Source organism: Gadus macrocephalus, chromosome 5 (genome assembly GCF_031168955.1).
Source record: "Gadus macrocephalus chromosome 5, ASM3116895v1".
Taxonomy (NCBI): domain Eukaryota; kingdom Metazoa; phylum Chordata; class Actinopteri; order Gadiformes; family Gadidae; genus Gadus; species Gadus macrocephalus.
The window spans coordinates 7393930-7420447 of NC_082386.1; the positions used below are offsets into that span (position 1 = coordinate 7393930).

General features: G+C 45.3%; 1 protein-coding gene across 2 annotated transcripts in view; it reads left to right on the plus strand.

Moving 5' to 3' along the window:
* Window positions 1–26518, plus strand: part of babam2 (BRISC and BRCA1 A complex member 2) — a 55307-nt gene that overhangs the window by 14847 nt on the left and 13942 nt on the right. Inside the window, exons 7-8 of one of the 2 annotated variants that reach the window (XM_060051948.1) lie at window positions 1539–1661; window positions 21599–21708. In XM_060051948.1, the coding sequence (XP_059907931.1) occupies window positions 1539–1661; window positions 21599–21708 (233 nt within the window). The remainder of the gene's footprint in view (window positions 1–1538; window positions 1662–21598; window positions 21709–26518) is intronic. The other variant, XM_060051949.1, reaches the window with a different exon arrangement.

Here is a 26518-nt window from a genome sequence, read left to right on the forward strand (position 1 = left end):
CTATATCGATAGATAGCCACCTCCTCCTATATGTGCAAATGTAAATATATGTATATATGTATGTGTGTGTGTATATATATATATATATATATATATATATATATATATATATATATATATATATATATATAGATATAGATATAGATATAGATATAGATATAGATATAGATATAGAGATATAGAGATATGGATATATATATATCTCATCTTAATTGACTGCAGATTTGCTGCAGAAGAGCTGTCCTCTTTTCAGTTTTGTGTGTTTTATTTCCCCTTATTACGTTTTCCACATATAATTTCCCAAGTGTCTCTTTGTGTTTGTCCACGCTAGCAACATTTGCCACCTATCGACACCCATAACGTGTCTGAAGGATGAGGAGTCTGGATTAGAGTTTGATTTCCCCTGTCAATCATAACTTGCACAGAATTGGCTAATTGTTGCGACTTGTTTATCAAATAATCAAATTAGGCTGTTCTTGTATTTTTAGTCTTGTCACAAAATGGGACTCTCCAGTCAACATGTATTAAAGATGAGGAGTGTCGCATGGTAAATGCCAAACTTGACTATGCAGATAATTAAAGAACAAATAAATGTAAACGATAGGTAAAATATGTACGCTTCGAGATCCCGTGGACTTGGAATGGGATTTGATTTGGCACGTAAAACATGTTCTAAAGGTACTTCTCCTGTGTAGCGTTGAATACAGAAAGGCTTAATGAAGTGTGTGTGTGGGTGGGTGTGTGTGTGTGTGTGTGTGTGGGGGTGTCTGTGTGTGTGTGTGTGTGTGGTCTGTGTGTGCATGCAGACTCTGGTCTCGAGGGCTGTGAGTTGACTAATCAGCAGCCCGTCACTCTCAATCTGCTCTGAGCCGCGCGCTGTCTGCAGGCTGCTTAGACCAAAGCTTGCTCTTTCTTTCTTTCTTTCTTTCTTTCTTTCTTTCTTTCTTTCTTTCTTTCTTTCTTTCTTTCTTTCTTTCTTTCTTTCTTTCTTTCTTTCTTTCTTTCTTTCTTTCTTTCTTTTTATTTGTTGTAATTCATGGTGGTTATTCAAGGGGGCTTTGACTCCCCCCATGTCAGGAGTCCTGTCTGTTTACAGTGAATACAGGGAATGATTGTTAAACATAAGGGGACCAACAGTGGCCATCAGCCTCGTAGCTGTGGATGTGCATCTCATCTCTCTGTGTCTCTCTGCCAAACTCTGTCTCATAAATTAGTCGTTTTTGTTTCCTTCCTGCTTTGCATACAGTCTCACCTCACTTTGCTTTTACCTCCTTTACTCATGTGGTACAAGTGGTATAGCCTGGGTTACTGTTGTCTTTCCTTATTTAATTTGCTGCCATTTTCATCATATTTGTTTTATTTTAAGGGTGGTATTTACATGGAATTTCAGGCTTGCATGCGAGTTGCGCACACACCCTTCTTCATATCATGCTTATTGCTTCACACACACGGACACACACAGACACACACAGACACACAGAGCTAGCAAGCAATCTAGGTGGTGTATGTCAGACAGCTTATACATAGAAATTCCATAGGGGCTCGGACGAGGGAAAGGGAATGAACATGGACTCACACCTCGGACACCCACGCACCGCACAGCCAGAGTGGCTGAGAGTGGCCTGATGTCTGTATGTGCTCCAATCATTAACCGAATCAAGGTGACACTTTCAACACAATTTCTTCAATCAATGTTACTGCTGTCTTGAGCCCTTTTTTTTCTTACGCCATGCCTTCTTTCACTGTAAAACCCCCAAAAAATAGATATATCTAAACTATAAAAAATACACACACACTTATGCCAATGTACTGTACTTAAATCACACGTCTCAGAATCACTTGTCAGCTCATGATGTCCATTATTATAGCCCAGTAGTGTCAGGAATGATTATGATTCAGGGACTTCTGCATGGCTTCTGCTTCTCGGCTGACCTCATAAGAGTTAGTGCTCTCTTTATAGATATTTGGGACGACTGTGTTGTGGGAAATCATTGCGCCTTCACTGAGATGTTCAGTGAGATGTTTCACGGACATGTTCATGGACATGCGTTGTTGCCGCCGCCGTATGGCTGGATGTAATGCAGCGTGGCCTGCTGAATGGCTGCCATGCATGCCCATACAGTGCCTCATCAGTTTGCTCTGGCTTGAGTCTCAGGCTCAAGGCTTCTCAGGTTAAAGCTAGCACAAGCGCATAAAGTTCATGGACGTTCAACTTAACCCTTGATATGTCTTGGGTTTAGGTTTTGGCCATCTTTTGCTGTCTTTTTCGGTAATTCCTAGGTTGAGTGTAAAAAGCTAGTTTGAGTGTATCATGGTATATGTGTAGATATATTTTCTTGTAAACCAAATGTTTCTTGCACCTAGAGGCTATGATGTTAGTTGATGTTAGTCCCATTTTGACGTCTGTGTGTGTGTGTGTGAGTGTTTGTTTGTTTTGTCCTGCCTTCTCCTCTACAATAATATCCATATATTTTCCTTTCATACCGGGGCTTTTGTGAGGGGCATCTTTTTTGGTAAAGTCAACCAGCGCCGGGAAATGAAGGGAAAGGCTGTGCAGTGCAATCAAATGGATGTTTACAGCGTAATTATCTGTTTATAAAGGGCAAGTTGACCACTTGGGCTGTGGTCCATTGTCTTAACTGTTGATTGCACCCTGAACCGATTTTTATCTCCAGGCCCACTCATCTCACAATGGCCTTTGGCCTTCTGCTGCCAGATTTCACTAAAGCCCTCGGTTGTGTTTTGGTATGGGTAGGATGTTGTGATACGGTGGGTCGTTTATGTAAATGACCTCCTCTTCATGGACGTAAAAACTATAACAATACACGTTGTTTTTCAATGGAAGATATCTTTCGCATTATCAGCTTAAAACTTAAAATGGTCACTTGCAGTCACTTTGTGTATTCAGCTCTTGAAGTTGTCTCATCTATTGAGAGCCATTAATGGCCACGGGATGGAAAAAAAATCAAGCAAGTGGATTAGTGTACACAGCTTGCAATCTAGGTATTGCACCATTTCTGTGCAGCTATTAGTCTTAATGTTGTGATATGCTTATTTCAGCTTAAAATAACTCTGACATATCGGTCGTCAATGTTAAGATCGAGCCCCTCTTAATTCTGACAATCAGAATTAAAGAAACTCGATTGACATTACAAATGAGTAATGTGAACTAGTGTTGCTTGACTGGCTAGGGTGGGCGGGAGGTTATAGCAGTACGATTCTTTTAAACAAAGACTTCGTAGCTGGGCATCTTTTCTTTTTTGTAAAGCATATAATATTAAGAATTAAAAAGTATATAAATGATTGAAATCACCATTGAAAATAGATACATCCAGGTTATTCACTTTCAAATGCGTTTCATCGATATTCACCATTTCCCAAGATAATGCAGTAAAGCCGGAAATGTATTTTCGTGCATGTCCACCCGACCATCCACCTGACCTCTGGACGCGATGTCACACGGCAGGTGCTCGCATGCACAGCACAGTGGGGTCATAACGGGCACTTTATCGGCGCCTTCTATCCATCAGGCGCCCCTCTGAGTAGCACGCGTGTGAAGCAGCACGCCGGCTCTAAATGTCACATACTCCTGGCTTCCGCCGCAATCGCCACCGAGCAACGCCTGCCTTTATGACTCGGCCCGGTGCTCTGGCTCAGCTTGAAATGCGTCTCTTCCCCCCCCCCCGACATCCCCCCCCCATCCATCTGCAAGCTCTGACCCGTGTCACCAGCGCCAAAGCGATCGGAAGGGATCCGATCCAAAGAGGCGCGACTCTTCTGAGCATCCGTCTCTGATCCGCTAGCTTGAGTCAGCTGAACCCAGTGACCCTCTCCCGGTGTTGAAACGCCGGGTGTGGGAGGATGTTGCACATGATGCTTTCAAATCATATTTCTTTATGTTATTCAACCTGTTGTATGGCTTATCAAATGTTTACAGCCGGAAAATCGGTGGACGATGAGTGCGTGTTTTTTTTGCGTGAACCGAGCAACGGCACCATTCACGTGCCGCTGTCCTCAACCAGGGTGATGTATTCAGGGTTCAGAGAGGTTTGTGAGGCTCGGGAGGTTTTTGCACAAATACGTACGTCTTAGTTATATTTTTAAGCACAGGTCCCTGCAGTGCCCTCTGGACACGCAGCCGGCCAGCTCAGGCGTTCCTACGTCCGTCTCGTCTCGGCAAAAGCACTTGCATCTAATTCATTTTAGTCTAATTATTTTCAGGCCTTGCCGTCCACACCCACACACCCCTCTCTCTCTCCCTCCTCTCTCCCCACCCCCCGCCGCCCCTCAACTCCCTCTCTTCCTATTACCGCTACCCACTACCCCTCCTTAACCGCACACACTCGCACACACTCCCCCATGCTATGCCCTGAAACTCCACAGGCAGCAGAGAGGGTTCACGGGTGAAGCCAGGCCCCCAGCGCTGGCTCCGTCTTCTCCAGCTTCATTAAATCAGCCTCCCTCTCTCCCTTGATTATTTATGTAAATCTGTGTTTATTTTCAACTCTGATCTTTCTGCTCCCTCTCTCCTTTTTTTACTTTCTCCTTTCTTTTAATACATTTGCGGTAAATGTGTTCAACACGTGGGTGCTTTATCTACCATTAATGTGCATGCACATTGGTAAAATTGTATTCAATTCTTTGAATATGTGTAATTTTGTCTTGTTTTCACAAAATATACATATGTATGTATATATATTGGCAACATAGAGCTATGATTGCACATGGTCATCTCCAAGCTCAGCAATGCAGTGATACTAGGGAGGTAAAGTCTAGGACCAATTAGATCTGTCAGTGTGACACAGCTAATTGTGTGCATCTATTTGTGTGTTTGTGTGTCAGTATGTGGGGGGGGATGCACCTACAGAAACATGCAGCAGACCTAAACATTTACATACTCCAATTGCTTCAGTTCAATTATTTGGTGTTTTCAAAAAGTAGAAAGTATAACTGATCTATCTCCTATAGCCAGTGTTTTTATATTGTTATTTTGCATGTTCTGTATATTGCTGTTCACCTCATACCCTGGAGACATAGAAAAATGCAAGTCCCCCACCCCCTACTTGTTTCTCATCAATGTGGATGTTTATGTAGCCAAGTAGCTCAAGGGCATTCAGCATTGCAGTGTGAAAAATGTCATCAAGGTTCAACCTCCAGTCAAAGGTTTTGGCACAATGCGGTATTGAGGGAGAAAACAGCATGGCTCTTCCAGAGTTTACTATCCATTGTGGTGTTAACAAGGTGTTAAACGGAAAGCGTTGCTCTGCGCTAAGGGGTCACACCCTGATTAATTCAGGGTTTATTAAGTAGGAGTTTTGTGTTCCAATCAATTGAATTTAATCACCCACACATAACCTCTGTTCTCACTGTTTATTCTTCAGTCGTGGTGCCTGGTGGAATATCAACAGAAAACAACTGCATTAGCAGAACCAGTACTATTATAGCTGTGTAGTCATTAAGGACATCAATCACATTCTTCAGTCAAACAAAGAGAAAGAGCTGGTTTAATATTCAATCTGTTTCATATGTAAAGCATTGTTCTTAGAACCAAATTGCTGGGATTTATAAAGGCCAATTTTGAGAGTATTCAGTGGCAAAAGGGGTGTAAACTGATTGTTGTTAATATCCCCAAGCTTCATTATGTAGAGCCTTGTTTAACCCAACCCCGATGGCAAAAGTTAATCAATTAATAATTTCTGCGTTGCTGACCATGATTGATGATATGAAGCACGTCTATTTTTTTACAGGCAGACATGCATTGATTTCAATTGAAAATAATTATGTATTTTTTGTCAAAGCAACAAAAAAGTATTATATCTAACAATTTTGTTATCCCAATCCATGGTCGACGGATATTGATACTATCCAATGCAGGACGAAACCTCTCAAAACAGATCTCTCCAGAACAACTCTTGGCGTAGTTTGAAACGCCAACTAAATCATATGATCACTCATAATGTGAATCGTGTTCATATCTGTGTCTCATTTCAAAAGTAATGATCAAGTCAGCTGTAGAGTTGTCCCAAATCAAAACATTAGAAGTATGCCATAATTCGTACTCTTATCGATGTCAGCACCTGTCGACTCCTGACTAAACCCACTCCAGCCTGACAGCCCCTCCTCTCAAAGCTGAGATTAAGGCAGAGACAGAGTGACACAAAGCCACTTACACAGCGGCCTACATCACTGAATCACTGCCAGCCAGCCAGTAGCTTTCAGGAGCCCTGGCTAGTCCAACTCTTTTCCCTTCTCTCTTCTCCACTTGCTCTTTTGTACCTAGTTTGAGTGTTTTTTTTTCAACCAACTCCGGTTTTGGCGGTGAAACCAGGCAGTGTGCGGTGACCTTTACTCTCTGGGTTGCCACATCTTTGTTGCCCCACTCTCCTACCGCTCACCAGGTCCTTTTGTTGCTGCGGTTTGCCATCCCGCTGACTTCCCGACCCCCCCCGCTCCACATGGCAGTTGGGCTTTTGGAGAAGTTGTGGCTGAACGTGGGCCAGCTCGGTCACATGAGTCGCTTGCTCAATTCTCTACCCACTACCCTTAAAACGTCTGTGGGGGGGTAAGATTGTGGTGTGGCTGTACATGTGTTGGCATCCAGCGAGGGGTACATCGGCACCGCGTACGGACGAGCCGATGTGACACGGCCGTTTGCGAAGGCTGTTGTGGACGTGACATCATGCAGCGTGGCCCAACACCCATCATTAGAGTTCCCATTCAAGGCTATGATTAAACTGGACCCCAGCCGGCCATTAGAGCTGGCAGCTCTCCCTGCCCTCTTCCTTGTTCAATTTTAAAGTGGCGTTACCAGAAGACAAGAGGATTCAGACGCCTTAATGTGCCATCCAAAATCACGCTCTTGGAATGCCACACTATTATGTTGGTGTGACCTGCTTTTTTTTATCACATGGATTCACATTAGGTCATGGGAACTGTTGTCTGTTGGTGTCCGCCGTTGGGTAGCAACGGCAAGTTTTACTGCTATGCAGCTGATGCTTGTCGGGCGCTTTAAGCTAGTGTTTTGACGACACGGGCAATTCACAACCCCGTTAGAAGAATGAGAAAATAGCTCAGGTGGAAGGCCTCCATGCATGTTACATGGTTCTATGCTTGCTCGACACTGATGGAGATACAGCTCGGGCCTATGCGTGACTGCTGCAGTTGATGCCAAAGCAAGTGGTTCTAATTTGCGGCCTTGCCGTGCCCTTGCACGGTAAACACTGACTAAGAGCTCAGGAATCTTAAGAGCTATAAAATAATTGCAGGTTCCTCCCATAATGTCCTATGTGTGTCTCTTTTTATCTTAGCCTTTTACTCTACTTTTTTAGCTGCTCTCCCTTTTAAGAGCGATGTGTACAGGTGGAAGGCAGTACCATGTATCCTTATATGCCAATGCTTCTTTACAGAGAAATTCACTTCATGCTGAGCCTAATTGTGGGCTGTTTTGTTAAATCTTATATCGTGTTCAGATTTGCGGGCCCCCCAAAGAGATTTATTTGGCTGACCCCTAATGTAATAAACTGTAGAATATAATGAATAGTATGTACAGAGGCAGCAGAACAGGCATTTGTGGTAAGGTTTGGCACATCTAAAACAGAGTTTCCTAGGAAACACGTCGCAACAGGCCACAGTGTTTCTGTCACCTGTAGTTTGTGTCAAAAGTTGTGCAGCATGTAGGTTTATATTTTAAACGTTTGACCATTGCTATGTCAAGCTATGGTTAAAATAATCTCCCACTAAAGCACTGCGTATCATGAGGCATTTGTTTTGTTTTCATAGTGCTGTTAAAAATGTATTTGCCTGGTTAAACACATCTGTGCAGCAATGAGACATGGCATTTAGTTTGAAAGCAAGTTGCCTAAAAGACATATTGGAGTAATTGCCAGTTTGGGCTTCACTAATGCAGTCTGCGACTGGAGTCTGAAAAGGCCAGCAAATGCTTCCACGCAGATAAACAATTAAGTAGCGTTTTAATGGCAGATGTCGTTGCAACTCTCTTGTAAATGGTTGTAAATGTCAAGAATAACAGCTTTTCGGCAGGAAGTAAAGGGGAGAAAATATGATGCGGAAGTGTGTGATTAATATTTACAGCAAATTTCTTGTCCAGGAAATGCAAACTTTCTGTTTGATCATCTGGCACTTATCGGGCCTCATTTTGGTTCTCTGTACGCAACAAAAGAGGGGAATATTAAAGTGAAGTGATTTTTTTTTTTTTCGTACTAGTACCGTGTGTCCTCCGCCTATAACTCTGTTGACACAGCATACTTGAAGTTCCTCTGTTTCAAGAGAGTGGAGGAGATTGCAAAATAATAGTTGGTTGGAAGGGTGCGGGTAGCAATGTCACTTACACATTCGTTCCAACAATATCAATAGCAATTTGTGAGCAAAAGCTCTCAGACTCGGTTAGAGTGTGACTGAAGTGCCTTCATTATGCATGTATTTAGATGAACATAGTTGACATATTTTTCAGAACTAGACTTAAATGTTGACACATTGTGATCCATCAATTAAAAAGTTGATCTAATGCAGCGAAGGTTCCATAATAACCCTGGGGCGCAGATGTCAGCGGGGCCCTCAATCAAATATGGTTAGGGCTTCAAATTTGTAACAAGGGCCTTAGCCCAGTCTATTTTTCTATAAAAGTCATGGTTAAAAAAGTCATGCAAAGAGCAAGAAGTGGGTTGAAAGCAAGGTATTTAATTGTGTTCTCCCGCTGGTGAGATCAATACAGTTCTCCCACTCGAAACCTGCTTTGTCTTGCACAGCAGCACCGCCCCCTTTTAGGATGCCCGCAGAGATCACAGCGCACACGGTGAACATCTGGATGCTCCACATGTGCAGAGATCAGCGAAGAGCAGGGCTAAAAGAATGACTTATGGCATCCAAGAGTTGACGTGAAGTCGCACCTGTTACCATTGCCTTGCTTTGCGGCGCACTCCACCCACTACACATCACTTCCAACCACCGACAGCCAGGCACCACCTGACTCTGGCTCACATTAAAACAAACAAGCCCAGTTAATGTGGTGGTGGCTGGAGCCCCAGAACATCAAAGTACACCTGCCTGATGTCGTGTAAACAAACAATGGTTGAGGCTAGTGGTGGGGGGGGGGAGGCACTTTGTCTTTCTGAGGAGACACACGGGATCTAGGGGTGGTTTATGTCAACTTTTAATTAAACAATAAATCATTATTCTATAGCTGCATTTAAGTCCACAATGAAGAGGAATGAGATGTTTTTTTGTTTCAGGGCCTTTGACTTGAGTGTTGCTTTAATGAATGCACACACAGTATGTTCAACCAACCCAAACCCTTGTTAATGTACTGGGTTTTCTTTATTTTGATGGTGAATAATCCATTCTCTTCATGATATGAAGAGAATCAAGGTACATATTTAACTCATATTGGCCTGTGCCAGGTCTCACCATTCCAACATGCGTAGGACCTGATGATGAAAACAGGTTGAGGTTGGAATAAATACCTAATGCACATCTTGCGTCTTTCTTCATGTCTGAGAATTCTGAAAGGGCAAGTCTAGGCGTGCTTGTTGCCACTTTTTCTTGAATTTGCTTGAACTGAGTTCATGCAAAGTGGCAGTTTGCATGAACTCTGTCGCCTTCTCGAAAAGCAGTTTCCCCCGTCCTATGTGACATTTGGGAGTTCAAGGGAGAAGCGGAGTGCCGCGACCTTCAAATCTGACTGAGGAACTGATTATGAAGAGCAATTAAAATCCTGCAATTTAATTATCGCACTCTATATCTGTCTCTATTTGTCCCTCCCGTTTTTTTTTTTTCTTCTTCCGAGACAAAGTTTAGCCGTGGTGTGTGCACATGCTCATGTTTAATTTGCGTTGTGTTAACTAATTAGATGAATTAATCAGGGTTAATTAATCTCGGTGAGTGCACGTCTGAGTGAGCAGGAGATGCCAGCGAGAAGATGCTTGACTGGCGCCAACCAAAACCAAAATGTACCGAGAGGGGTCGGGCCGAGAGGGGGAGGAAATGACATCCAATGTTTGGGTCCGAGCACCATTGTGACTCTAGTGGCGTTTGTAGGGTGGCGAGATTACATTAGTATGACCTGAAAATAAGAATACATATTGCGAATGTGTGGATGATGATGTAGTTTGTTAACCAAAGCTTGTTTCTCCAAACCTAAAATTAAAACATTTTACGAGATTTTGAAGACGACCTAGAACTTTTACATTCCCAGACAGTTTTCAAGTCAAGGCACTGACAGAAGAGTGTTGGATAAAGTTCAAGAGTTTGAACTTTAGCCAAGATGTTCCACTTAGGCAAATCACACATGAAGGTGGAAAGCTTTTACCACCATGAGGAGTCCCTTTTTTTTTTAAAGATAATGGCTGTTCAGCATTTAGAAAGATTGGCATATGACACTGTTATGTTTTCAGCGGAAAGATAAGTCAAGCTTTGTTGGAGAGCAGTATTTTAGGTAACACTTTCATTACAAATATTTATTCATTTTCGACAGTATGTAAAATCCCATTTCCTCAAATATGCTATGAAACTCCACCGACTTCCTCAACAGTATCCCTGTGTTTGATGTAGTCAAGATCAAGAGGCCCCATAAATACATGTGTGGAAAGAATGAGGTAATGAACAGATGTATCCAACGTTAAGACTCCAACAAACCACACCGGCTCAGATATGACCAGGCATGTCCGCAGGTAGCTCTGCCGTAACCTCGGCCCTGATCCTAAAAATAGAAAGCCCTTGCTGACTAGTGAGGATTTGATCCATGTCCCTGTAAATATCAATTAGTGGTACGAGCCGCACCACTCCCCGAAACTCTCACAGTAGCTAATGTAAATATTAGAGCTGGACCTTGGAGTCATGACAACATCAACTTTTTAATTGAGAAAAATACAAACCTTAACCCAATAGATGTCAAATTTGTATATATTCATTTGCCCCCGGAGGCATGGATGAGCGCTATTGAACGATGCACTGGTGCGATAACTTCATGCGCGTTCAAGACCAGAAGCACTGCTGTATTTCACTAAGTCAATACAGTTGTATAAAATGTTTAACCATTCTAGGTCAAGCACTGTTATTTACCTAGTGAAATTGGGAGGTGAAGTTATTATTTAAGTGTGTTCCAAGTGGTATTTAAAAGTCAAAAATGTAACCAGTCGTTACCTCTTCTCTGAGGTGTATACAGTACATGTGTAGATAGATAGACAGACAATACATTTTTGTGTATTATTACGTCTGCCTTTTATTTACCAGGTAAATTCTGACCAAGGCATTGACCAATATTCATGAGCTGTATATATATGCATGCATGCCTCCAAACGTATGTGTTTTCTCCATTATCGCCTATTGAATACCAGTTGCCGTTTCACATACCGTTAGGTGTTGGATCTATGTGTGGCGACCCAAGTGTGGGTTGCACGTGTCCCCTCACCTCTGCAACCCGCTGCCGCGTTCTTCATGCTCCGCCGCACCGACACCCGCACCCCAGCGCTGACAGACAACGGGCTGGTGGCGGAAAAGGTTGCGCCCGGGGGGGGGGGGGGGGGGGGGGGGGCAGAAGAGGCCGATGCCGATCGATGCTGCTCTATTGTGACACATGACCAGGGGCAGCATGGCTCAACAGACGTGTGACCTGGCAGCGTAGGGAAATGTGAAAGCACCCCAGACCGCACCCCCCCCCCCCCCCCCCCCAATCATTTCTCCTCCACTTCTTTTTTGTCTCTATTGTTCCCTTGCTCTGTATGCTTCTACACCAAGTTGGCTACAGGGCGCATCCCAAGTTATTCATAGTAAATGAGCAAGCGTCGCCCACTTGTTGGTTTGGTGTATTTCGATGACTCGATTTACAGTCCCTTTGCTGCACACTGTCAGTGTGTGTAATAATGTTTGATACAGGCCCCTCTCTATCGGGCGATGATGACGCATATCGGGCCTCCCGTTTAGAGCCTGCTCGGTGACGTCAGGAGCCTAGGTGCTGGGCATTTGTTGTGACTAATACAACAGAATGGGTATGACGCTGGTGAATTGGCAACGATGTGAGAACATCATCATGGTAACAGTGTTTTCCTCAGTGTAATCGAGTCAGTCGTTTGCCTCATGAACTCATGACAAACACGCTCATGGGGCACACATTAACCATATCGCATGGAGCCGTGACACTTGCATTTGTGCATACATTTCTGTTTAGCTTGTTTTTATGGTCTTTTTTTCTGTTTTGGACCCGGGTGACTATGTTGCAGGTTTTTCAGGCATGTATCCCCATTTTTGTTTTGTATACTCACACTGAATTTAAGCAATGGTTTGACTCATGCCTTGACACCGTTCTTTATGCCCAAAGCCTACCAGGAGCAAAACGTTTGTTCGTTCTTTTCCGGACATGGTTGTCTGCTTTGGGCTTTAGTCCCAACGTTCAGGTGGATAGATACAAGTATGTCTGTATGTGTCTGTCTCTGAATCAATATTGAAAGGACAATTTTGTGTATTTCAAAGTGCAGGATATTTCAAAGTGCAGCATAGTGCAGGCATGATACGCATGTGGCGTTGAAAACGTGTTTTTTTTGCTTTGAATTGAAAAGCAGGAGAGCTCATGTTACTCATAAGGGAGCGAGGCAGAGAGTCTCCAGATCTCCTGTGAACAGCAGAGGCAATGGTGGGGAAGGAGAGCATCCACCGCCCTAAGGAGGGTTTGGTATCCAGTGACCCCGGTGTGACTCCTGCAATCCCAAAAGGTCATGTCCCCCCCCCCCCCCACCAACCTCCACCCACTCCGAATCCACAACACCAAATCACCGAACCCATCCCCCCTACCCACAGCCACCCACGCCGGTGCGCGTCTTGGGATTAAAGACTTCCACCCACCAGTGTGTACCCCTAGTGGAGTGGTGAAGGCTTTCCAGCGCTGCCGTCTCTGGGGAGAGATTCACACCCTCGACACTCCCCCACCCCCAACCACCACCACCTTCCCCCCACTCCCCCACGCTCCTTCACGCCGCCTCCGAATTACTTCCATCTGGCCTACTTTCTGCCCTCGCATCGGATGAAACTGTACACAATCTATATCATTTCATTATTTCCTGTGATAGTAGAGACGTTATTTTCCCCCTTTTTGTTCCCCCTCTCTCAGCATTGTTCCATATTATGTTGTAATATACCTTGCAATTTCCTTCGCCTCTCCTTCTCTAGACCTCTGATTAACACATTAGTGGCCCGAGGCTGAAATTGCGTCTCTGTATGTTGCCTGTCTCCACGCATTTGTGTGTCTCTGCCTTTGCTAACCCCTGGCTCACAAAGTCCTCTGATTTGAATAAGACTCTCTGTTTCTCGGTCTCTGTGCTCGAGCGCCCCTTTAACTTTGCATCGCTAAAGCTTCGCCGCAGCGGCACACATCTCAAGCCAAGGACTTGCTGGGTGCCTCTTGCCAAGTGGACCAGACACATTGTTATGCTCAAATACATAAGGGAGCTCATGCATATGTCAGTCCAAATCATCGAAAGACAATTGATATTGTATGAGCCAATTTGCTCAATAGCTGAATTACTGTGGCTGAACACACGCTGTGGTATTTCCGGAGAATTGATTTAATTAAAAGGCAATTTTGCTCTGAGCTTGTTTTCCTTATTATTGTAAACCTGCGCATTCGGCCAAGATAGTCGAAGGAAATAAAACGTTGTTTTTGTCATGATCCAAATGAAGTGTAATTTAGTGGCCACCTGTGTCTCTGGGCAGATGATGCCCGGCGTCTTTTCCAACCAAAGCACTGGGAGGATGTTCCCAACCGCTCCAAAGAGACCCAACAGTCCCATTAGCAGTGCAGTGGTACAGAAACAGCATGCTACACTGGCAACCAAGCAAGACTAATGCAATTACAAACATGACCCTCAGAAAATGCCATACCATTAAAAGCAGACTGTGAATTAGTCCTCTCCGCTAGGACTGCTCTGTACGACCCTAAAGCAGCCAGTGTAGAATATAAGAACATTCATTATGTTATTATGCAACATGGTTTGTTGGTGTCGAAATGTCTTTTTTTCTAGATTTTCTTTTTTTTATTTGGAAATATTGTAACCAGTATCTACTGGTTACAGGCAAACTGGAGATTGAATTGTCAGTGGCTCACAATATTAAATACATGAGATTAACCAGTTTGCTTATTTGTTAAATTTCGTAACCTTGGATGATTCATGCATTTTCTGGGTTTAAGCTGCATGATAGAATTCACTTAATGTAAAATGCTTTGCATAAAAGCATCAGCTAAATAAATGTAAATTATACTATCATTTACCCTATACCGTTGCTTTATAGACTTGTGTGCTAATCTGGGTATTGGCATGGTACCATGTTGTCTTCACATGACTAGATGACAGCAGGCCCTATTTCTCCTAACCTGCTCTAACATGCATACACACATACGTTCTGTTAGGTCATGTAATGCATAGTCCTCAAAGCACACGTTTACCCCCACATACACTAATTAACACATGACAAGCCTTGGTCACCGTGGTCTTTCTTTATTTAATTTGCAGGCTTTTTCTTAATATTTGGTTTATTTTACGGTTGGTATTTGCATGGCATGTCAGGCTTGCATGCAAGTTGCACACACACCCTATTCATATCATGTTTATTGCAAATCTCACACACAAACACACCCACACACACACACACACACACATACACACTTGAGTCACTGCTGTGGCTAGAAGCCCTAACATTACACATGTGGGATGTACAGTGCACAGACAACATGTTATCAGTGACACACTATTCCACTTGGCCATGCATGTTCATGATTCTCAGTACAATATCCGTTTGTTTAACCGTCTCAGTGGTGGCTTTCTTGGTCAAATGCCAGTGTATTCCCACATCAATTGAATGACGTTGGCTTGTGGCCCATTCTCGAGAAAACACGGCAATGTAGATTAACATCAGCAGCTGCTTACATCCTGGGTGATGTATGTCTGAATGCAAAGTGATAATTATGTACGTTTAGGATCATGATGTTTAATGTAGTCTATCATACCTGGATACTGTCTAAATTACCGTTAATGTTATCATATGCGTTATTGTACTGAGTCTCACATGAGCTCCGCAGCTGGATGAGTCGTACCAACGGTGTAGTCAGTTGTAACCGTCTGGCTGTATTGACAGAATGTCTGGATTTTGCCCATGCACCCAATGACTCAGATGTCTCCCTTAATCTCTCTTCCAGGCAACAGAAGTTGAACAGGTGTGTTTCAGAGTCTGTCTACCACTGTCCACAACATGTGTGAAACATTTGTCTTAATTTACTGTGTGAAAGCGAGCACCTGTGGCATTTTGACACTTTTGGCATATGTTGGTCTCTGCACCGAGTATGTAGAAGAGATGGCACATAGGGATCTTGTCATTTTATGGACTTTATGGTGGGTTTTTGCTTATTGTACTTATGTACAATAAGTACAATATGTCGACCTTACTTCCATCTAACCGATCTCCTTGACTGTTTGTCAAATTCGACGGCAGAAGACCAAGGCAACCATTTCCATGGAAACTCCCTCCAACTTCCCCTGTGCATTCAGATTTAACCACTCCAGCATATCCTTGCTCTGGCCTAGAGGTCTCCTCCCAGTTGGATATGTTTGGCTCCTCTCATGAGGAAGGAGCCTAGAGGGAGATTCTAGCCAGATGCTCCGATCACCTCAACCCGCTTCCCTAAATGCTGAGGAGCAACAGCTCCTCTCTGAGGTCCTCGTAGACCACAGAGGTCCTCTCCCTGCATCATGTATGAGCTCGAGTCCCACGGCCCGGAGCGGAGGAAAGAAAATGTGTAGTCTATTTGCATCCACAATCTCATCCCTTCAGTCATTAAGTCATCACAGCAGGAGATCATAGGAGTGTGTGGACGCATCTTAATCAGTAAATGAAGGCCCAGCTCCCTCTTGGCCACCAAAGCCCATTACAGTTCTTTCCTGAGTGCAGATGCAGCACTGAACAGTTAAACCCATTACCCTTAATGATTATCTGTTGCTCATCCTTTTTTGTGTGGATTTTGGGTTCCTTTCTGTGAATGCTTTGGTTTAGGGGGAACGCTCTACCTGCATGTATGGGATATATTGATTATGGAGGATTGAAATGTACATTCTTCTTGACTACCGCATCCCCATCCCCATGCAATCATAGCATTGGATAACATAGACCACTTGATTCATTAGTGCAATAAAGCATGGCAAATCCTCTATTGCCTCATTTCATTTTTAAATGGCTTATTAAAAATCAGCGTCTGCACCATGCAGGATCTTTGTCGATGGCTCGCTTTTGTTCTTTGGACTTAAACAGGTAGGTAGCGCCACAAAGATAATTTAGTGCCACACCCATCCCACTATTCCACCTGAACCCTGACACAGAGCCACACACACTCTGTATGCAAACACACGCCCGCCACCAAAACAAAAACCCTCCTGTGACTGTGGCAACAGGGCAGTGTTTGGGTGTGTTTGGGTCTGGCCGTTGCCTCCCCCCATTCCCTTCTGCACCGCTTGCACGTAATGGAAGCATGGGCATAGTTTAGCTTCTTACGTTCCCTCACCTATTGTCAACATGAGAAGAGTGAAGCCCACAGCTATGTGGAGGCACAAAGATCTGCCTGGTTAATCATCGACCGGACTCAACCGCCTCTCCGCCACACCGCTCCTCTTTTAGGGAAGGAGGCTGGGTCATCGCCCATGGAGGCAACATCTGAAAATAGGGAGGGCTAACGCTAGCTTAACTGCTCGGTACTGGGGATTGTGTGTGTCATGTGGTGACTTGCACATGCAATTGCCCGCTGTGTAATTTTTTGGGATCGAGGCAAGATGAGGGATTGCCATTCTCTTCCCCACAAGCAAGAAGACACAGCAGCTCCACATCATTAGCAATGTTGTGCTGGACTCTCTTTCCTAATCAGAAAATGACATGATGTCACGCAATGATACATTTTAGTTGGCGCCAACTTGACCCCCCCGTGACTGTCCCTAATGGCCTCAGTCTCGTTAGACCCGGTAAGAGCAGACATGAAAACATAAAAAAAAGGGATAGTCCATTATATTAAGCACTTACATGCTTCAAGTTGGTCAACCTAAAAACCTTGAACAGCTGTAATAAATGGCAGCCGCCTTCCAAATTCCTAAGTCCTGAAAATGTTCATTAGAAGAAAGGTAAGAACATAATGAAGCTGATCCTTTTTAACAGAATGGCCATCTTGTGAATAGGTTGCCATCACAATTCTGCTGTCCTCTTGTGACCTGTGGCATATATTAAAGTTCATATATTCAGGTACAGCAAACGGTTACCATCATCGATCCCATTACCCATTATTGATGCCTAGTTTTCCCGCTAAGATTAATGAAGTAAATCTTCCATTTCCTTTTTTTTTGTATATATTTATACCCCACTCCCATCATTTTTTGCATAAGCGAATCCCAAGGATTTCTGGTAGGCACTTCCAAAATGATATAGATAACAGTGAATTTTGGATTTGACACTGCATTGGATACATAAATGATTTGGGCGCACAAGCTACAATTTGGATTATATTTAATGGATTGATGCTGATTTAAAACCTTCCAATTCTTTTGACATTCGCGTGACTCTTACTCGTCCACTTGCTCATCTGCTGGAATTGACTCAGGGCTTCAACGGTCTTGGGTAGGCAGGCTCCCTTCCTCACCACATCTCCAAAGAGCTGTGTGGTGGATGGCTCAGGAGGTTAGGGGGGGGGGGGGGGGGTGGCTATAGCGCCACAGCTACAGCCAGCATATGGACTCTGGCAGTGAGCCCAGGAGCCGGACACGTCCTCCCGCAACAACCCTCCCGTCACTCAACGCCGAGCCATGCCGCGTCAAGCGTGACATTTGAGGTTGGGGCAAGAAGATGGACAAAAGCGACCCCTTACCTCTTCCATCCTTGCCCCTCCACTCCCCATAACACCCCCCCCCCCCCCCCCCACACACACACTACCCTGTTGGCTGCAACCTCGTGTTTATCTTCACGGTGACTTTGGCCGGACTTGGGCCTGGCGTAAGGACAGCTGTCACATCTCCAGCACGTCACATTTGATGCAGGGGAGATGCTGCGGGCATCAGGAGAAACAAGGACGAACCACCGGGAACGCAAGGAGGACGGAGTGTGGGTGCGTTTGTGTGTGTTTGAGAAGAGAGTGAAAGTGAACGTCTTTGTTGGACAAACGTGAATTATTTTTACTCAGAGGGTGTCCTCCAGCTCAGCTGCACACACACACACACACACACACACACACACACACACACACACACACACACACACACACACACACACACACACACACACACACACACACACACACACACACACACACACACACACACACACACACACACACACACACGGGGGGGGGGGGGGGGGGGCATGTACACACATCAGCCTCTTCCCAGGTTCTCCAGTGTTTGAGTCACATCCTCTCCGGGCGCAGGGTAAATACTGCCTCGACACCCCGAACACCACCCCTGAAGGACTCCCTCCTTGACTCCTAGTCCTCTGACGGAGGTCTCCCAGTGCTCATTACTCCCCTGTGAAGTGTCTTCATTAGGGGTCTAGCCCATGGCCTGTACAGCAGAGGCCTTTGTTTTTAATGATGTTAGTTCACCACTAACTATTTACATCAGTAATCCCAACCCTGCCCCAAGTGTCTTTGGTTAAGGGGGCTTAAATAGGGGGCTGCCAGTGTGCGATGAACCCGAATACACAGGCTTTATAGTTTGGTGTGTGCGCTAGGATACGTTCAAGGTTCTGGTTTGAATTGGGTTATCTAAGCCAGGAAGCTTGAAAGGTCAACATTTGTTGTTTGGTTCTCGGTTTCCCTTTCTTTTCAGCAACAGCAGCGTAAGTAAAACAGCTAATCGCTACGAGGATATTGACGTTTGCGTGTTCCAATCCAAATATGCGATTGGATCTCTGTGTGAACGCTTCCAAGACAAATACAAATTAAAAAAATTCTCCGGGGTGGCCTCGTCCAACCGCATTGTCAGTGGTGTATCCGTGTGTGGTGTATCCGTCTGCCAACCCGTCTCTAGTCGCATTTGTCACTGCCATGATCACTCTCACACCTGCATGGCTATGGAAACTCGCCACTCACTATGCCCCAGTGTTGTTGCTACGTCAGTTGCCAGAATATGTTCGTATATAAAGTGTATGTTTTACTTCACTGGCACGATTGAGAGAGATTAGCAAAAATTGGTCACTGGGGGAGAAAAAATGCATATTAACCTTTATGCAAAATGATCACTCACCAACAAATGTATTTCCTGCATTACCCACTCGGTATTTCCTTCTATATTAATGGCTCTCATTTCTATACTACAAGTATTGTTCTGACTGCCAGTCTCTAAGACTAGATGATCTAGTATTTGGCATGATTAAGTGCATTCAATTTTACTGCTTGTATTCTTTTTGGCCAGCATCTGCAGTTCTAAGAGGAAGCTGGACCACATGCTTTGGCATGCTACTAACAACCCCTTGGTAATAGCCTTGTTTTCATTTTTGCCCGTTAGAATAATGCTGGAAATTGATGGCAAGTCAGGGTTTGAACTTCATCTGGTTGTTATTCATCAGTAAAAGTTTTAATCTGCAGTTGCATTGCACAAAACATTAAAACTGCTTTTTTTATCCCCCGAGTCTTGGTCCCTCTGCCTAGTACAATAATTGAGAATGGCATTAGCTCAAACTTGGGGGTATGGCCTCCGCCTCTTTGATGTATTTGCCTAGTATCTGCCGCATTGACGCCGTATGACTTGTGACAGCCCTTGGTTGTGCCGGGGACACGGCGACACTGAATCACTCCCCAGAGAGCTGCCTCCACAGGGCCCCGGCCGTCCCCGGTTCACCAGGCAGTCCTCCGCCGTCCCGCTCACCTTGCTGTTGATCCCTGTGCCGCTCACGTTGTCCCGCATTCTCATTGCGCTCGGCCATCCGTTGGATCGCCTCAAGGACGAAAATGAGACGTGACGATTACAAACGGGAGGAAAATAATTGTCTTGGCCCGTTCTTCCTCTTCATCATCATCAAACCCTTAACACACAAGCACAGACACAAACTTCCCCTCATCTGTCCACTATCATCACGGGCGGACAGAGGCCCAGCCCTGCCACGTTGTCTTAGACAACGCGCGGCTTCTTCTTCTTTAGAGACGGGGGACACTGTTTGATTCGAGCTGATCCCATCAGGCAACACGTTTGGATGCCCCGTGCTGTTTATTATGCCGCCATTCCCCACTCTTTAGCGGGGCTGTTACACAAGTCGTTTACACAAGTCGTTTACACTGTCGATGCGCGCTTGGTAACTCGCTGCAACACGCAGAGAGACTCTGAACTGATGGAGTCCACAGCCACTGAGTAATGTCGGTTTTATGATCTACCACTGTTTACATAATTATATTACGAGAAGCTTTAATGTGTTGTTCTACTCTGTTGCAGAGTGTTCCGAAAAGGCACAACTACACAGATTAAGTGTAGTTTGTTTGAAATAGTTGTTTGCAATGTAATAATGCAATGCAATAGAAAGTTAATACATTTTTTTGACCCCAATATTTTTCTGATATGAACACGTTAATTTCAAATGGCTGTAATCTATGCTTTTTTTTTCCTGCAGTTTTAATAAGCTTGTATAAGCTGTATTTCTCTAATCAGTATATGTTGATTGCTGAGGGGCTACTTGAGTTAAAGACAGTGCGGCGACGCCAATTAGCTCCTATGTAAAAAATCAATTAACGCCACTTGACGCGGCGGCAAAACGCGCCGTCAAGTAAGGGATCCACCCACGTGGGCGTCGCCCGTTAAACTCCACCGACACGGGACTTTTTCTTGACGTCTGTTAAGCAACCTCAGCGAGTATACTCGCGGCGGCGATCGCAGCAGAACGCACCAGTTCACGGCATGGCCTCACAGCGTAGGCTGGTCGGAAGAACCCCCCCCCCCGCTCACCACGCAATGCAGCGATTATCACAAATGGATGACTTCAAACCATCTGTGAGACATTTGATTAGCGCCGCCGAGCATCCCTGCATTTTTTTTGTCCTTGTGCGTGTTTGCGAGACGGAGAGATGTGGCAGAGGGAGTGTGGGGTGGGGGGGGTGGGGGAGGCCCAGAGTGGTTCGGCGGGTCAGAAAAGGCGCCGATAATGACAGTCCTTCTGCGAGTGGCCATGCTCCGGGGAAATGAAATTATAGAGCGAGAGAGCAACCCGCAGAACCTTGGGAGGAATGGGAGGCAGCGAGGACGGGAGGCAGCGAGATGGCAGGCAGCCTCGGCACGCTAGAAGCCGCGATGGTTCGCGCGGCGCTTCCAGATATCAGACCGGCCTCTCGCGGCGGCTGTTGAAGCTAATGCGGCGTGAAACGAAACAGATGTTCCTGCTGGTGTCTTTGCTTCCTATCCCCTATTCCACTCCGTGTCCAGCTGCACTTTGGCAGAGGCGTAGATGACAGGCCCTAGGTGAAGGACGGATTAAACACGCAATTATTTGCTTTTTTCTATATTTCTGTGTGAAAGGAAAGGTAGCCGTGAACTACAGTTTTCATTGACCCATGACTCACTGTCCCCCCTTTTACCGCCTAACCCAGGACACCACGCTGGACCCTGGAGAGGACATGGCCCTGCTCTCTGTGAGCTTCGAGGACGCCGAAGCGACCCAAGTGTTCCCCAAACTCTACCTGTCCCCGAGCATTGAACAGTGAGTACTCACCCCTCTGAACTGGAGCGCCTCAGTCATTCAGAGCACCCGCTCAAAAGCAAGGGGCCGACCCTTCCTTCAACCCTCAAAGGTTACGGGGCTCTCTTCATTAGAGTGTCACAGAGGGGGGGGGTTCCTGTGAACCGTGGCGTACCCAGTGCCATGGTATGTCACATCGTATGGTCCTAGGACGTTTCCGCATCTGCCCTTATTCATAGGTTCCACACACACTCAGGCAGAAGCAGAAAATAAATCAAAAGAGGAAGAAGTTCTGTTCAATGACGCACGGCGATGTTAGGATGAGTGTCCGTCTGCAGTCTGGGGTGTGTGGAGTGAGTGTCTGCTTATTTTACACTGTCTGTCCCCAATTATAAGATTTGGGCAGAAGCGTACATCTTTTTTTTTTTTTTGCATTTATTTGCGTGGATGTGTCAGTTTACATTGAGTGTGTGTGTGTGTCGTGCAGGTACCAGCATTTGCATAGGCTATAGGCTATTCTTCAACTACTCGTGTGTGTGTGTGTGTGTGTGTGTGTGTGTGTGTGTGTGTGTGTGTGTGTGTGTGTGTGTGTGTGTGTGTGTGTGTGTGTGTGTGTGTGTGTGTGTGTGTGTGTGTGTGTGTGTGTGTGTGTGTGCGTGTGTGTGTGCGCGCTCGTGTGTCAGGTATGGGTCCTCTCTGACCTAAGGGCGCCCCCAGTCTGAGCCTTCGTGCTGAGAATAATGTGAGGCTGATGTTTATTTACGAACGCACGCCCCGTCACACCAGGTTATCGGACCTCTGCCCTCTCTCCTCCTCCACCTCGTCCCTCCCTCCTCTGCTCTCCCCCTCTCCCTCACTCCCCTCTCTCCTTCTCCCCCCTCTTCCCTGCATTGTGTTTGTTGGTCTGTGTCTTCTAAGATGCTGTGATTCATATTTCAGTTATTTTTCAATGTGTTTGCTCTCAGTCCCCTTGCCTGAGTCACCTGCACAAGGGCTAATCTATTGTCATGCATCTACACTAAGCTGAAGACACAGACACACACACATAAACACACGCACACAAATACACTTTATCTCTCGGATATGACATTGACGCCATTTGTTCCCTTGCTAAATAGTTAGTTATTATGTGAATTAATGTGCAGTCACCGCTTAGAAAAATAGACTGACAGGCTATCTATATTGGTCTATATGTCCAATGTTTATGTTGTGTTTATGTTAAGTTTGTAATGCGTATTTAGCCGCATTGCCCCCAGACCCAAAATAAATGTGACTTCTCTGCATGGGTTGTTTCTCTGCACTGTTTTGTCGGCAGTCGTTGCGTTGCCCCTCTAGATTTAAGCACCTACAAATCAATTACAATTACAATTAGGGCTTTTAGCAGACGCTTTTATCCAAAGCGACTTACATCGGTTAATACACACATTGACACACAGACGGCAGAGTCAACCATGCAAGGCGACAGCCAGCTCATCAGGAGCAGTTAGGGTTAAGTGTGTTGCTCAGGGACACATCAACACTCAGCTAGGAGGAGCTGGGGATCGAACTAGCAACCATTCAGTTACAAGACAACTGCTCTACCTCCTGAGCTAAGCTGACACAAATCCATTCCGTCCATTTTCAGCATCCCCCAATCTTTAGTAAACAATGTTAAAAACCTGCTTCTCGTATCACATAGTAGTGTGCGTGTGTGTGTGTGTGTGTGTGTGTGTGTGTGTGTGTGTGTGTGTGTGTGTGTGTGTGTGTGTGTGTGTGTGTGTGTGTGTGTGTGTGTGTGTGTGTGTGTGTGTGTGTGTTTATTTTTGTGCACATCTGTATGTGTCTCTGTGTTCACATATATTCCTGTGTATATGTGTGCACATCAGTGTCTATCTGTGTTGTGTGTGTGTGTGTGCACATCTGTATGTGTCTGTGTGTGCACATATATTCCTGTGCGCGTCTGTGTCAATGTGTATGTGTGCACACCAGTGTCTGCTTGTGTTGTGTGTGTTTGTGTGTGTGTACACAGAGTTGACCTTGCTAGTGCTGCAGACCTAGGTGCGTTGGGGGGCTCCATCTCTCCGGCCAGGTCGGTGAGCAGACCAGACAGGAGGGGGCTAACGGCGGCAGGGGAGCACAGCAACAAAAAAGTGTGTTTTGTGTTTGCAGGGCCTGAGGGAGGCGACTGCACAACACACCGAACTTGCCTTTGGTGCGAGCCCCCAGAGAACAAAGCTTACATATTAATATATTTATATATATATTTCCATATATATATATATCACGTCTACAGCAAGCAAACCTCTAACTCATCAACTATCTATACTTCCAATTAGTAACTTTCTTCTAATTGCCCTCTTTGGCGTTTTTGTGTAGCCCTGTTTGTGATTCCACCATACTGAATGCCTTTTGTGCGTGTGTTTTTTTTTTCCTCCTGTTGTCTGCTGTGTGGGAGTCTGTTAATTCATGACCTCAGGCCAGAATGTATGTGTTTACCATTGTTTGAAGACAAGCAGTCGTATGTGTGAGTTTTTTTTTGTTTTTGTTTTTTTGTGCATGAATGATCATGTGCTTAACAACGGCACTTAATTTATCCTATGTGTGTGCGCGTGTGTGTGCGCGTGTGTGATTTCAGATGTGTTCTGCTAGTTTGCCTCTACTGTGTCCTTACTGCCCCTTATAGTCCACGGCCATGTGTTGTTGCCCTCCTCTCCCTGAGATTCGAGGAAAACAACTATCGAGAGCAACCTCTGTTTACGGGCAGAAATCGCCTTTCTTACATCCAGAAACGCTCGCTCCTGTTCCCTCAGTTCCCCCGTCCATCTATCGGTATGTCTGTCTGTCTGCTCCTCTCTCCCTTTATCCATGCATCCCCTTTTCGGCTTTTTAAAAGAAAAAAATGCATTCATCTCCATTTCCTTCTCTCATTCCCTCCGTCCCTTTTTTTTTTTTTTTTGCTTCTTTCTCCCCCATCTGCTGCCGGTCTCTTTCTCCGTCTCTCCGTCTGTCTCTATTTCCATCTCTCTCTCTCTTCCTCTCTTCTGCTGATCCCTCTGGCGGATCCTCAAAGGGAGCTGAGAGAGAGTGAGTGGGACTTGAAAGGGAGACAAGCAGCGTGCTCTACCCCGGCAAGGTCGTTCCCTCGCTCGACTGAAACGCAGCGAGCACAGCAAAAGAAAGGGAAAAAAAACAAGGAAAACGAACACAAGGGAGGGTTGATTTATTTCTTTATTTTTTTTGCCTTTCTTCCCCACTACACTCTTTTTGGATTGAGTTTCTGTGAAACTCTCTCCGCTCCCCTGCTCCTCCTGTCCCTCCACATCTATTTGACAGAGCGCACGTACGCCCGATAGATTGAGGGTCTCCGATCAGGACCACCACCACCACCACACCCTCTGCTGCCATCCCTTCTGTCTTTCTATCCATCTCCTTCGTGTTCGCTCCCTCTCCCCCCACCCCCCCCCCCCCCCCCCCCCCCCACACCTCTCTTTTACTGTTGCGTTTCATCCTCCATCTTCAAACAAGCTGTTGCTCGCTAATGTTTCCTGGCTATGGAGAAGCCTGATAAAAAAAAAAGAAAAGAAAAAGGAAGAAAAAAAAAAAACTGTTGGAATCAACGCATGACGCCCACGCGGTTTAGCGATTTTGTGCGCCGCCGACCGTAGCACTCGCTCCGCGCTTTGATGGGGACGGGCCTGCGTATCTGCTTTATTTCTGTACAAACTATTGATTAAGGGCAGCCAATGCTCTATCCTCCGCTCTCCCGCAGCACTCACTTCCTATAGATCCTCGCTGGTTCCCCACACCCGTCGTCTGTCCGTGTCCGCTCGTTGACGCCAACAGCATCAGAGGTTCCGTGTTTCTCTCTTCTTTTCATCGTGTTGCCCAAAGCGTTGTGATAATGACCACCGCCAAGTGACCATGAGTGGTGTACTTTTACTGCAAGATGCACAGATATATTTATAGGTGCAATGTATTCACCATGGAGCCAGGCGATTTTCGAATGCAAATTAGAAATGTTTGTAGTGTGCAGCAGAAGGCAACACCAGCCTCCTTGATGAGAAGCTCAGCCCTTGCTTTTCCATTTTCCTTCTTGTCCAGGGCTTCCGTTTAAAGGAACCGACTTGCTTAACGAATGACATTAAACGTTGTGTGGGCCCAACCACACCCCAAAAAATGAAAGCTCTCGTAAGCCATTTAGGAGAGAAAATAAAGAAGGCCTGTGTTTCCAGGAACTAAGTCTGCGTGCCATGTGCCAGGGTTTTATTTTGAGAGCAGAAGTGAGAGATGAAGGGTTGCTTTTGGAAAAACGTCTCTTGGACAAGATGGGCAGCAACGAAGCGACACGTCAGTTACTCTACCTCTTACCGGTGGCCAGGTGGAAGATTCCCCTTCTTCAGGTGTAGCAGGAACGGCCGTCCATATGTGGAACGTTTAAGATCGGCCAGGGGTTTATGTTTGCATTTTGATCCGACCAGATTAGACCAGTGTGTTCATTACAATTGTTTCATCTATTTATTTATCCATTGCAGTAAAGTGATGTGGTGAAGCTTCCCACGTTATTGAATGTGGCTTCGCAAGGATACCGTGAGAGCGAGAGCACCACTTCGACATGCCTGTACTCACAAATAGCCCTGAATATTTTAACAAATGTGAAAGAAGGGACTGGGACAAGGTCAGACTATGTTTTCTTCCACTCCGGTCTCTGGTGCTGTGCTTCATTTTAACCATGAGCTCTGGGTTCGTCTGGGATGTCCAGCACAATTGTATCTCACGTGGAGAAGTATAGGTGGATGCTAGACTCACAATGTCTTTTCAGGGGATTCTCTGAAAAATACCATTGACTATACAA